The sequence below is a fragment of the Rutilus rutilus genome (genome assembly GCF_951802725.1).
Source record: "Rutilus rutilus genome assembly, chromosome: 22".
NCBI classification, from domain to species: domain Eukaryota; kingdom Metazoa; phylum Chordata; class Actinopteri; order Cypriniformes; family Leuciscidae; genus Rutilus; species Rutilus rutilus.
In genome coordinates, this window is record NC_140227.1 from 15263046 (window position 1) to 15277872 (window position 14827).

The 14827-nt window shown below is 37.6% G+C and overlaps 1 protein-coding gene across 2 annotated transcripts in view; it reads left to right on the forward strand.

The window, feature by feature from the left end:
* The window catches only part of LOC311281552 (uncharacterized protein), a 144386-nt gene that overhangs the window by 38018 nt on the left and 91541 nt on the right, over nt 1–14827 (forward strand). For both annotated transcript variants that reach the window (XM_084394581.1, XM_084394582.1), the window contains exons 6-7: nt 4756–4891; nt 8692–8757. In XM_084394581.1, coding sequence (XP_084250707.1) covers nt 4756–4891; nt 8692–8757 — 202 coding nt within the window. The remainder of the gene's footprint in view (nt 1–4755; nt 4892–8691; nt 8758–14827) is intronic.

The following is a 14827-nucleotide window of genomic DNA, read 5'->3' on the forward strand; positions in this document are numbered from 1 at the left end:
AATTTTTGTGTGAACTATCCCTTTAAGTGTCTAAATTGTTAAAATACTCTTTGGGGCATCTGCATCTCTTAAAGTCAGCATGAAACACAAGTTGTGATAGTCTTTTCTTCCCTATTGTGCCGTATATCTGAGTGAAATGGCTTCTCAAACAAGAAAACTGTAGGGGGGGACATGATTTTGCCCATCAGGAATTGATTGGATCGTTGTGGTTTGCTGTTGCTGTGATGTCATGTGAGTGACAGGTTGTCCCGCCCTCGTGCAAGTAAACACGTCATCAGAGAAGAGAATAGATGTTGCTGCAAGAGAGAGGGGAAGTTATTTTAATTTAAGATTATGAGAGCTCATGAATTTAAATTATGATGATGATGTGCACAGATAAATCATTTATTATAAATACTGCAACTGAAAGCGACTAAATTCCAATTTTTTACTTTATGGTACACAGGTGCTTTGAGAAATGGCATATTAAGATGTAGGGATGGGTACTGAAACCCAGTATTAAACGGGCCCTGGTGCTGAATTATGAAAGACCGCTGGATCGATAAGCTCGGACGTTATCGGTTCTGCTGTCGGTACTGGAGAAATTAAGAAAGTACACGTGCTATTTATTATTGCTATTAAGAAATTATTATCTTGCAAATGTAATATTTCACGCGGAGCCACGGCGCGCACAACACAACAGCCCTGCTTAATGAGTGACGATGATGAGGACAGAGCTAAACATTCAAACGGTTACACTATAGATCTTTGATATTAAACTCATTTTATTTTAGATTTAGATTTTGGCTTCCAAAGATTATAAAAAAGAAGATATTTGAGGTACAACCATTAAAAACTAAAGCCGCATTCTGCGCGCAACTTGTGCTGTCATTTCTCCCTAAAACCCAAACGTAACGTCAGAATCTGCACGATCGGTGATTGTTGTAAAATGTAGTCTATACTGTTGCTAAACTGCGGGACGCGTTTGATAATAAAAGGCTATTAAAAGTACCAAAATTGGAGAAAATTGTACCGTCTTGGAGATTCACTTAAACAGTTTATTCACTTAAATACAGTTTGTCTTAAATGTGCGTTGGGAGAAAATATGATGCGTAATAATGATTAGATGATGTTTCTGTGCTCCTCTCTCTCTCTCTCTCTCTCTCTCTCTCTCTCTCTCTCTCTCTCTCTCTCTCTCTCTCTCTCTCTCTCTCTCTCTCTCTCTCTCTCTCTCTCTCTGACATTTCTGTCGCCAATGGTCACTGTCGACAGATTTTAATGAATCATTTACTGAAACTGTATTTATTTTGGGTTTTAAGTATAGTCAAAAAAAGAAATATATTTGTCAGTTACTGAATTTTATTATTGGTCAAGCAAAAATGGCAATATATATTAGTAGAAGGGATAAAATTGAACAGAAACCTGGTCAAAACATTATTGAGACTTTTTTAACATTGGTGAAATCAAGAGTACTGATTGATTATAAGTTTTATAAAACTATGAATGATTTGTTTACTTTTGAGAAGATTTGGTGTTGTAAGGGAGTTTTTTGTACCATTTTTGAAGATGAATTAATTTTTTTCCCTTAATTTCTTTTTCTTTTTTTTTCTGTGGTTAGCTTGTTAATTTGTGTGTATTAAGATGATTGTGAAATAAAGTTCTTTTTCAAATTCAAAATTCTCTCTCTCTCTCTCTCTCTCTCTCTCTCTCTCTCTCTCTCTCTCTCTCACTCTCTCACACTCACTCACACACACTCACTCACACACACACACTCAGTGCTGCAACGTATCCTTGACAGGTGTTGAGCTCTAGCAGCTCTCGATCCTAATTACTTGGCCATCCCTCTCTGCAAGCAGATGGGTCCCTCTCAGAAATTAATGTTCTAGCCGGCTACTCTCCACAGCCCATTCCCTTGTCATTTGTGCCGTACAGGTACAGTAGTCTTAACTTAATGTAAAAAATCCAATCAGATTGTGTGCCAAAGCATCATTAGGGAGATTGGTGGCTGACTGACATAAACGATTTGGAAAGTGATTCGTCATCCTAATGAAAGGTAGAAACTCTGCGATACTTTTGAGCGCTCTCTGTTTCAGATGGAGTTAGAAACGCATCCAGATGAATGTTTTCTGCACCATATATTTATCTAATTCACATCTATTTCTGACTCAATATAACCATATCAATGGTGCTTGTGTCAACAGAATTATATGTAACATCTGTTATGGGTCTGTGTTTGTTTTTTCCCTCGGGAGATCAGCTCAGACAGGTGAATGTAATACTGAGCGCAGCACCATTTATTACTTTCAAAAAAAGGATTTGTGTTTTTCTTGTTATCTTTCCATCAGTCTCCTCTTAAGTGGAAATTTTGGAGTTGTTGTGTTTATATATGTAAATAAATAGCCCCCCTAAAGAAGTAGGGATACACGTTATATCGGCCGATATCGGTTCATTTTTAATGTTATCAGCCCAATAAGAAAATGTGTCTGATATATCAAAGCCGATAAATAATGGATTATTTCCTTCAGCTTAGACACTTCAGATGCGCACTGTTTGCCATGATAGTTTTGAATTGCTTGAAATATGATTGGAATCACTTCAAAAAAGGAAAATTACGTGCAACGTGCAGTGCAAGCATATAGGCTCATATAGACTATTATCATAAGAACATTTTAATCATGTGATTGGAACATGGCTTTTACTGGTGAAACCTTTGATTTTGTAATCAGGCTCTCAAAAATTTAGATTTATATAGATGTATATATTAGATTTACCAATATATCGATTATCGGCATATCGGTGCATCCTTATAAAGAAGGCTTGATCCCCATGAAGGACATCAAAACAAGATGTTGGGTCAAAGAAAGTAGTCTACCCGTAATTTTAACGCCCTTGGACACCATAGTGTAATTCACACTATATATATATATATATATATATATATATATATATATAAAATGTGTGTGTTCGAATTCTATAAATAGTGGAGATTAAATAATTTCCATTTTTTAATTCTCCATAAAATGTACATAAACCCACCTTGAGAAATATTAATTATATAAAAAATTCTGACAACTTGCCTTGGTCTCCTCTCACTGTCTCTCTTCACCTCTCTGTGTTTTCCACTTGTACTTGACGTAATCTGCTCTTGTTATTCTAGACAGCATTTAGACTCTCTTGATTACCAGCGAACAGAACGGAGCTGCCTTACTGATAACTTGGGGTGTGTGCGGCATAATGGGTGTGTGAGTGTTGCTGAAGAGTTTGGCTCTGTCTGCTCCTGCAGGCTGCTGTGTTGAGGTCTGAAAGGGAGTGCAGTGGTATGAATTATCCCTGCTGTTCCGATTTGATTCTTCACTGCTGCACACTTCTCCTATCTTTGTCCATATTCATTCACTTCTGTCTCAAAAGATTCATTATTTATTGTGTCAAAATCGTACAGCGGGGCACTATGTGTTGTGGTATTGTGGCAGAACTTTGCATTGGGAGTGATGTGTGGCACCTCAGAGGGGTTGATGGATGGTTCTGCTCATCTGTTGCTGACACGGGGGCTTGTCAGGCCCATCCGTTCTGGCCACTGGGCAGCAAATGCTGTCAACTCATAAATGTTTCCTATGGGAAACAAAGTGGCCTTCCTCGAAATGCACGTCCTCATTTTGTCGAGTTAGATGCGTTCCTGGATCGACATATTTTGTGGATCCTGGAACAACATTCCTGTCCGAAAATGTAATGCTAACAATATCCCTACCCCTAAACCTAAACCTATCCCTACCTATAACTTATCTATAAAATCAGAGGGAAATGATGGATGAATAACACTGATGTAGAAGCACCTAATGCTGGTTGTAAGCCTAAACTAAACATTAACTGCAATCTTCAAATCAAATCTGATTAAAGATGTTGATCCAGGAACATGTTGCACTTGGTGAAATCAGGTTCTGTGGATGCTTATAGGTCAAAGTCAATTCTTAGTTAGTATTTGTCAAATATTAAAACACAAAAATAGTGCTTATCTGAATCTACTCAAAGATTGTCTCCTGAGATGCAAATGGAAATCAACACCTACCTTTCTCGCTAGAAAATAATATAAAATGCTCTATCCTGTAATCTGAAATAACTGATTTGTCAAAAAGAAGTTTGGGTTCAGTAAAAAAAAAAAAAAATTAAAGAAATTATTACTTTTATTCAGCAAGGATGCATTAAAGACAATTATAATGTTACATACAATTTCTATTTAAAAAAATATATATATTCATCAAAGAATCCTGAAAAAAAGATTACTGATTTTCATAAACATATTAAGTAGCATAATTGTTTATTATCATTGATAATAATAATAATAAATGTTTATTGAGCACCAAATCAGCATATCATATATATTTCTGAAGGATCATGTGACACTGAAGGCTGCTGAAAATTCACCTTTGTCATCACAGGAATAAATTATATTTTAAAATATATTAAAATAGAAAATTTTAAATTATATTAATATTTGATCATATTACTGTTTTTACAGTTTTTTTTTTATCAAATAAATGCTGACTTGGTGAACATAACACTTTTTAAAAAATCTTTCCAATATCAATCTTTTGAACAGTAGTGTACATAGCATATAAGATGATATAATATGTTTCTCTGTCTCCTATAAATAGCTATGTCTTGACTTTTTATGTGTCTGCTGACATCAGGACAGTAACTGTTTCATGCTAACTGAAATTATGCTGCCGTTTCCTCTGTCTATGGTTATGTATCTAAAATGGATGCTGGTTTTCTCTGTAGATGCAGGTCTTCTGCAGAGAGACATCACAGCACGGAGGCAAGATGAGGACCTCCAGCCAAATCTGCACGTGCTGGGAGTTCTCTTCCTGGGCAAGCACACCAGCCGGGCCTTCAGCTTTGTTCTGCTCTTTCAGTTGTGAGTCTCTTTCATTCATATCTTTTTGAGGACTAAAAAGCATAACTAACCTCCAGCATATGTTGTCGTTTTGGATGCTAGTCTCAGCATAGCATGCTTTTGGTAAAGCTGCTTAACAAGTTTCACCAGAAAGACAATGTTCGAAGAACAGTTTTACTACACTGTAAAAAGTGGTAACCTGCATTTGTTAACTTAAGGCAACCATATGCTTCAAGCGAAATTGAAGAACGAACTGGTGTGACGTCATTTAAAAAAAAAATCATGCCAAAAGTTAATTTGGAGTTTGTTGCAGGAGTTCAAAACAGCTTGTCAAAGCGAACTTTCCGAAGGTTTGCTCCACGTTGGTATACATTTTTGAACTTCAAACATCTGCTATTGGTCCATGGCATTTACGTAATATGTAGGTGTGGCTCTGAAGCTCCGCCTCCTTTGATGTGAAAAACTTCTCCGAAAATCTTTTTTGATGTGGAAATCTTTCTTCAGTCTGTCGAGGTCAGATGCGAGTAAAAACATTAACACACTGCTATAAATGTAAGTTGCCATTTTAATTGAATGTGATGCTGTAAAGCTGCTTAAGTTGCATCCTAAATACTAAACTAAAATACCCTTTTCGTTGTGTGTTATATAGTTTCTGCCCTATGCCAATTTGGGTACTTATGGCGCTTTTCCACTGCATGGTACGGTACGGCTCGGTTCGGAATGGCTCACTTATGGCGCATTTCCACTGCATGGTACGGTACGGTACGGCTCGCTTTAAATGGTACCACCTCTGTTGAGGTTCCAAACGTACCGTACCGATACTAAAATGTGACGTGAAAACACTGCAGATCACTGATTGGTCAGACAGAATCATCTCTACCAGCGTCATTGTATTTACGACACGAGACACTAAACCCACTAGATTTAAATAGCCAGTAGACAACAGCCAACGCTGTAGCACCTGTTTTAAAAGTATTTGCTTAAAAAAAAAAAAAAAAAAAGAGTATAAACTTCAAAACAAAAAAAAGAAATGGCTGAATCGTGGTCAGTGGACGAGGTGCAGACTTTCCTCTCGTTGGTTGCCGAGGAGTGGATGGGGAAACACGGAATGAAAAATTTGCATTTAATATGATGATGTCATGGTAGTAAAGACGGCAACTATAACGATCAGTCCCACCCACTTTGAAGCGGTACTAACTGCAGTGGAAAAGCAACCGAGCTAAAGCGAGCCGATCCGTGCCGTACTGAGTCGAGTCGTACCACGCAGTGGAAAAGCAAAGCGAGCCGAACCGTTCCGCGCCGAGTCGAACCGTACCGAGCCGAACCGAGCCTTACCATGCAGCGGGAAAGCGCCATTATAGCCTTGAAACACTGGACAGCATTCATACATTTCATGTAGAGCTTTGATACTATGGGTTGTAATTTGCCATGTACTGTAAACTTATTGTACTTTTGTTGGCCTCTTAAATTGTGTTGTAACATGATGTTGGCCTTGTGAGCTCACATTAATGGTGAACTGGCTCCGAGTCAAAAGCTCTTTTTGTATAAGAGTGCCCTGAGGTAAACAGACAAGATCATTAACTCATAGAGATGCTGCTTTAGGGAAAGTATTTTCCCTATTTATTTTCTGTGCTCTTTATTAGTAAAAGGAAAAAAGCTTTGAATAAGTGTCATAAATGTTTATGCATGAGATTTTCTAGGATATATTCAAATAAATGCATAAAATCAAACAAAATAAGAGTACAGTTTTAAAAAAAAAGGAATCGCATATAAATATTATATATAAATAAACATTCCTCTGACTATAATAGATGTACAAGATGCAGCAAAATATATTGATTTTCAGTGATAATCATATAAATAAATATAAAAATAATACGGCTTGTTTATTAATTCAGTCACAGGGGACATGTCTTACTAAAATAGCATCAAAATTGTTTGTACTCTACATTGGTGTTATTATAAGGTCTTGAACTTCATCAATCTGTCTTTCTCATTGCCTTCCTGTTTTTCTATCATTAAAATTTTTTACCAGAGGCAATAATAGATGTTCCCATAAAAGGCTTGCAAACAACAACAGAAAGTATAATAAAGCCAAATTATGTTATACTTTTACAGTCTTTCACAGTCTTTTTGGTAAAAAAAAAAAAGAACTAACAGCCGGTGCCACGTGACCTCGGTCATTCTCAGATCTTTGTGTTCATTTCAGGGTTCGCTATAAAGAAGATTCTGCGAAGAACACTCTCATAAATGTGTCACAAACGCGCTCCGCTAAAATGTCACTGAACCCCTTCAATTAGTCTGAGGAGAGCATCTCGTTCAGTTTTTGATCAACAAAAAAGGTTAATGAAGTCATTGGGACTGAGAAAGTAGTTAAAAGCTGCTCTCCGCTGAGGAGGTACATGCACAAACATCCTCTCTGGATATGAGCGTTAAGTAGGTTTTAAATCCATGTTATGCTCTCTGAGCTGCCATAAAATGCAGTGTTATTTATATGTGAAATGTCAGCAGCACTGCCCCGAACAACAGTTTTAACATTTCACCTTTGGAATAATGGTGCAGAATAATGGAATAATGGTCGACCACTTTTTGTACTAGTCGCCAATATGGCCGCCCATCTGTCTGTCTTTAAATGGGTCGTTATTAATTGCCAGATGTTAGATGTAAATTAGCTCTCCCCCCACTTATTTTTCATCTTTTTCTTTACTTTAGTCAAATCTAAAGTTTTGGGGTACTTTTAAATACAGAATCCAAAATGCATGAGTTTTGTTGGGATTTTTACTGGGAAAGAGCAGGGCATCAGTGGTCATTACTGAGAAATGCCTTTGACACTTAACACGGCATCATTTGTTGCAATGCTCTGCATGCTCAGTCATGCAACTGAATGGAAAAAAGCCTTGTTATCAGCGTTTAGACAGGTTTGGCTAACACACATCCAATTGATTCTCTCCTCATTGTGTTCAAGAGGCTTAGCCCTCGATCAATGTGCTTCCATGACAGATTGCGTTCTCTAACCAGTCAAGGACCACAGATCCACACAGCATTGTCCAGTATGATGGTGCAAGTCAAGGTTTCTATTTCCCTATCTTTTTCCTTCTGTAGTTATTTCACACAGACAGCTACATTTTTTTAGACCGACTGATTCAACATTTAACATTCAACATTATACGTTAGTGGCAAAATGCAAAATTCAAAGATTCTGAAAGGTCCCATTTTTAATTTGTGATTAAATTAGGAGATCTTGCTTTAAATAAATAAACTAATAAATAAATAACTTGCTGTCATTCTAGTTTAAAATGTCTCTTTAATTACCTTTTCCTCATTTTGCCAAAATGTAATAATTTTTGGTATTTTGGTTGTGTGTATCTGAGACTTAAAATTCTCCACTAATCAAATTTGAGTACAATTTGTATTTTTTATAGGTTTTATCAGTTAATTAACTGCTATCTAACTTTTATGCTAGCAAGCCCAAGGCTTATCTATCCTTTCTTCAAAAAAGTGGACAACTTCATTACCATCACACACGGTATCAAATATCCAAACCATCACATATGATACCAAAATTCACTTTAAGGTTGATCTTTTTTTCCAGAATGGGATACAAGGTTTAACATTGATGTTTGAAGTTTGAAGAAGTTTCATAAGTTTCAATAGTCAAAAGTACAATGAACAATGACCCTTATGAATATTAAATATCTGGCTTTGTCCAACTTTGATTTGGAGCAATGGAAGATCCTGTTTGATTTGTCCTTGACAGCTCCTCATTAATATGAACTGTCATTATTGTAATGAGTGCTGATAACGAACTGTGTCTTCAACAGTGTGTCCATTGGAATCAGTTACGTCCTGGCGGGAAGTGAGGCCTATGCTGCACTTTTTCATACCAGGTGAGCTGCCTTAGGTTGTAATATTTAATGTAACATTAATAAATGTTAAGAGCAGGCTTGCACACAAGATCTGTTTTTGTTCAGTCAGATTAAATAAATGCACATGCTTTTCTTTGATTTATACTTTCTTTAAACAAATAGGGCCTTTATTCTTACGTTATCTCAAAGAAAGACACCAAGTCAATCATATTGTTTATTCTCTAGATGTTCAATTTCAAGCCCAGATTTTCTATTCTCTGCTTGTCAGTCAAATCATGGACTCAGTTTGAGTAATGTTTATAAATGCAGTTACAGCAGGGCTGGAAATTCTCTCATTATATTGTGCCTGTGAGGTGTTTGATCTCCTAATGCTTTTCCTGAGCAAAAACACAAGCAAAAATGTTCTTCTCTGTGATGTATTGTGAGAGAAACTAAACAACTTTTGATATCTGGAAAATTGATTAATAAAACCCATTTCATATTTATTTTGGCAGCCAAATGACCAGGTGGCCTATGTAAGCAGCATGGCTCTGTTTAGCTGTGTCTGTGTGTGTGTGTGTGTGTGTGTGTGTGTGTGTGTGTGTGTGTGTGTGTGTGTGTGTGTGTGTGTGTTGGACTGTGGGAAACTACAAACCTACCTTTACAGATTATTCCAATATAATTTTTGATGAAGCAACATGGAGCGAACTACTCACCCATTGTTTGTCATTGTTTTGATATTGAGTTTCACATGCAGTGACAGGACTTTCTGTTCTGTAAATCTGACTGGTTTTACAGTTTATACAAGTACTACAGAGGTTTTATTCCATGTAGATTAGATTGGATGTACATTACAGTTCAAAGGTTTGGGGTCAGTAAGATTTTTTTATGTTTTAGAAAGTCTCTGCTCACTAAGGCTGCATTTTTTTGGTTAAACATACAGTGAAAGCAGTAAAGCTGAATTTCAGCTTACTCGTTTGCTCCAGTGTTAGGGCTGGGCGATATATCGATATAAAAAATATATCGATATATTTTTAAATGCGATATGAAATTAGACCATATCGCATATATCGATATAGTTCAAATTTGCGTTCTGCTCCCCGCGCCTCCGCTCCTCCTTTTCCACTTTGCGTGCGTGTTTAGAGCATGTTATGTTACAAGAGGCGAATCATGACTACTTCAGAAAACCCAACACAATAGGAACTACCAGGCAGTGACATAAGTGTACGCTGAAATAAAGTCTTTCACCTCAGAAAAACGAACTTTCTTGTCCTGTCAGCCGTTATCCTGTGCTCGGAGCGCACACTCAATTGCACGCGCAAATGCGGCCGCGCGCGCTGTGTATCGCCTCACTGATCAAGTGCAAAAGAAACTACGAGCATGCAACGCCGTTACGTTGTAAATTACACGAAATAAAAGTAATGCAGACCTGATTTTCATTCTATTCACCAGGAGCAGTTTCCATGGTTCATTAACAGTTATTGTTAATATTGTGTATTCACCATGGCAACTGTGGTTTCCATATTACCGGTAACCCCAAAATGCCACTATTTTTCTTTGTGTTATTTTTTATATTTTTTAATGACTGTAGTGGCTCATACCAACATTGCATTAACAAAAACTAGTTTGGGATTGCTATTTAATAGCTTTAGCATAGGCCTAATGTTTATTTATTAGTAGCCTACTAATCTTTACTATTAGTCATATTCTTACAATTCATGTTAAGTAAAGGGAAAAAGTATATATATATATGTGTATATATATATATAGGCAAATTATAACATGTTTACACAAAATTTATTTATATATTCAATGTAAACTTTGATAAGCATAATTAATAAATCGCAAGTAACAATTCGAAGGGAATAATCGGCAATTATGATTTTTGTCATAATCGTGCAGCCCTAAGGTGAAGAAACCTGTTTATTATTTATTAATTTGATTTTGCAACTGTTCACTGAAATAGCTGGTTTCAATAAAACAACTTTTAACATGTCATATTTGGCTTTGACTTTGACTGAACATTTGCTCTCACTTTGCGGAAAAAATATCGGGATATATATCGTATATCGATATTCAGCCTAAATATATCGGGATATGACTTTTGGTCCATATCGCCCAGCCCTATCCAGTGTCACATGATCCTTCAGAAATCATTCTAATATTATTTTTATTAATGTTATTTGATGAATAAAAAGTTAAAATAAAGAGCATTTATCTTAAATAGAAATAGCAACATTATAAATGTCTTTACCATCACTTTTATCGTTACAACTTTTTCCCTTCTATCATTTGAGACAATGCTTCCACATTGACATTGACGGAAATTTCCGGTTTTCCGTGTTTTCACTGTTATACTGTAGAGCAGTGGTTCCCAATTCCAGTCCTCGTGACCCACTGCTCTGCACATTTTGTATGTCTCCCTTATTTAACACACCTGAACCAGATCATCAGCTCATTAGGAGAGACTCCATGAACTGAACTGAGTGTGTCAGATAAGAGAGACCTACAAAATGTGCCGAGCAGTGGGTCACGAGGACTGGAATTGGGAACCACTGCTGTAGAGTACTGAATCTCCTGATCAAAAAACTTGAAGAAGAAACAGAAACAAGCGACAGCACATGTAAGCTTATGTATATAATAATGTGATCATCAACATTAAACAGCACATAAATCAAAATTGCTTAATGTTACAGAATGAAATGTCGAACCAGTACAAGCTATAGGACTGTGTAGCTTTGGGGGTGTTGATGGAGTCTTTTTTTCTCAGCTTTTTGCTTAAAATTTTGCTTTTTTTTATTAAACTTACCCACATTCAAGTGTTGATTAAAAAAAGAATGCAATAAGCTAGAATAAAACAAACAATACTTGCAGAGGCTCTCTTTTTTCTTTTATTATAGTGTATGTCCAGATATTCATTCATAACTAAATATTCTGGGTGCCATGACAAATTTGTGAAAATGATCAAAAACGCTGGTGGTGGCTAGCAACTTTTTTCAAAAACGCTGGCGGGGAAAGAGTAAATGCAAATTTGAATAAAAGTAGTAATTTCGTTGAAAATAAATGTAAGTAACAAGTCAAAATGAGGAGGGAGGGAGGGAGGGAGGGAGGGTGCTTTAAAAGAGGATTAGGGGCTGGCCAAGGGTTGGACAGAAGAGTAGATGACGACGGGAGAAACCAGGGTGGCGATGATAGTTGGAAGAGATGAAGGCAGGAGCTGATATGACTGAGGCCGGTCGGAAGGTGGACCCTGATGAAGCCATAGGGCTGGAGGGACGAAGCGCACCTGAAGGCCCAGATATCCGTGGCACAGACAGAGTGATGACTCACCAAGGCGAAGCCGAAGTGATGAGGGAGCTCGGTGAAGCAGTGAGGATGATGGCCCCAGGTGGCCCCGAGAGGGAGGAGCCAAGTTGGAGCCGACTGGTTGACAGGGCCGAGGTGGAGTGACAGACTCAGCGGCCCGAGACGGAAACAGGGGATCCTTGTGCCAAGGCGGAGCTGGAGATGATTTGGAGCTGGGCAGGATCATAGGGGACAGTAGATTACGGGGAATATCCTCTTCCAAATCCTCATAATATTTCCCAGAGGCCAGGCCAGTGCAGTGGTGGTGGGACTCCATTCCATTCCCTCATGCTCCACTAGCACACCCACTGGGATGGACAATGTTTCCGGCTCATGCACCTGGTCAGACTTTCCGTTGGGCTCATGCTCTGGGGCGATAATAGGCTCAGCCGCTGTCTCTGGTGTTGGCATCGCTTCAGGCTCGTGCTTCGTGTTTGCGGTCAGCTCTGGCATAGGCTCCATGCAGGGTGTGGCAGGCGGCTGGCTGGTCTCTGGATCCGGATTGGGGCTGGTGATGTCCTCCTTTGCGGGGCAGAATTGTGAACGCCAATCCATTGTTCACCATCACCCTCTCCACAAATGCGCAAAATTCCCAGAGGACCATCACCAGGCAGGAGTGCCTTTGATTGCTCGCTAAGGCTGGTGTAGTAAAAGACATAAAGCGAGCGATCTGAGGCACGCCAGATCTAAAAATCCGAAGGAGATTCAAAGAAACACTTTATTAAAAAATCGAACTCTCAGGAGATATTCCAGAAAAACACAACTACGTAAACACAAACGAGACCGAACAGAGGACACTAAGGGCTTAAATACACAAAGAGTAATCAACAGAACTAAGAACAGGTGAGGAACTAATGAATAACCATGTAAACTAATTAGCTAACAGAACTCAGGCAAATCAGAACAGGGAAAAGAATGAAAACGAAACCAAAAATGTTACACGCTTAAGATTCTAAAATAAAAGTAGTTACTTAGTTATCACGTAGCAGTGATAATCGTTTTATAAATTATCAGCATGTTGCAGTTTTGTTGCTGCACTGCTTAGTAGTTGTTGTTGAATGTGTTGAAAGACTTTTGCCTTTTTAGTAAATGATAGTGACGAAGGGACAAGATATACTCAGACCTGCCAACCTGTACGCATTTTGCTTAGCAGATACGCATTTTGACTTCAAAGTACGCTGGTACGATCTGTCACTCTAAACTACGCAAAAACCTGGGTAACTGGGTTCATTCCCCAAATAGCAAGCGGGGATGATTGACAGATGCGTAAGGCCTATCATTTAAAGAGACTGAAAATCGACACCAATAAAGAATCCTGCTCGATCCCCCTTCCACTCTCGCGGCCCGCCGTCTGACTGATTTCATAAGCGAGGACAGTAGCTACAGTAGTCACGGTACTTCTGACTCCTGAAGGTAAACGGCCTGGGGTGGATGTGGATGTGGAAACTTGAAATATTGTATTGAGTTAACTTAATCCTATGGATTCGATGATCACACGGATCGCATGGATTGTCTTAAAATACTCCGTTATTCATGGTCACTCAGAAAAGAGGAAGACATCATTCAGCCATGCAAATAATAAAATGCTCAAGTAATGCTGAACAATAAATCTTAATAAATTTGTAATCGCTATGGCTTAGTGATTATGAAAGTGATGTGATTTGTGGATTACTGATAAACGCGAGTCTGGAGAAACAGGCGTTTATTTATTCATTCTCAGTGTTGAGAAACGTAGCCCTCATGTGTTACGTTATTGTGTTAATAATAACTAAAGTACCTAATTATGTTACATATTTATTTTGTATGAAAACTAGCGCGTTAGTTACTTATGGATTAAAAAGTACCATTGTAGCCTATCAGTGCTGCGCGACCTCTCTCTCTCACAAACATGGATGCGCGCACACAGAGAGAAGATAATTGTAAAATGAAAATTGACGTGCTAAGTTTAAATTCTGTTCTTGCTTGTTTGTTTTTTTCTGTCAAAATGTCAGAAAGCATTTTGTATTATCCATCCGTGTTTTTAAAATTTGTTAAATGACGGACATTTTACTGTTAACCCTCATTTTATGTCGGATTCGTCTAACTTATACTTGATATTCTTTTTAGAATAAGTGATTCGTTATGCTATTATTGGACTCCTGTCTGTTCATTGTCAACTGTTTTCTATAAATATGTTTGTATTGGCTAACATTTATTCAGCTAATGCAGCTAAACTGTTTTCTAGGGGTTTCTTAATTTTAGAGTAGTTGACCAGCACACGTTATATGCAATGCAATATAATGCATGTGTGTCGTCGTCGTCGTCGTCCCCAATGCATTAATACAAATGACCCATTCATTGAGTGATGAAAAAGATTTGAGAAAACTTATGTGCACATTAGTATTCAGTTTTAGAACTGGAAGTTAACAGGAAAAATTACATAAGCAGACACGGGATCCTCTCCAATAGCATACGGTGTCATAATTCAATTAAAAGATGGTCATAATTACAACCTATTCGAAATTGGCTGTTTTTCTTTTCAGTAAGTTTTGTTTCTTATGCCTTTATCTTTTGTAAAATATAAATGCGATTTTCAATTTAAAAGGTGTAGAAAGATAAATCAAGATTAATCAAGTTCAAAACTTCCTACACTGAAATGAAGATAGAAAAACAAATTCATTCTCAAGTCCTTGGATTATTTCTAAAGATCAGATTATGGTCTTGAAAAATTATGATTGCATTTGGAACAATAAAAATATAATTACATTGTAAGTGGACCACAGGAAAA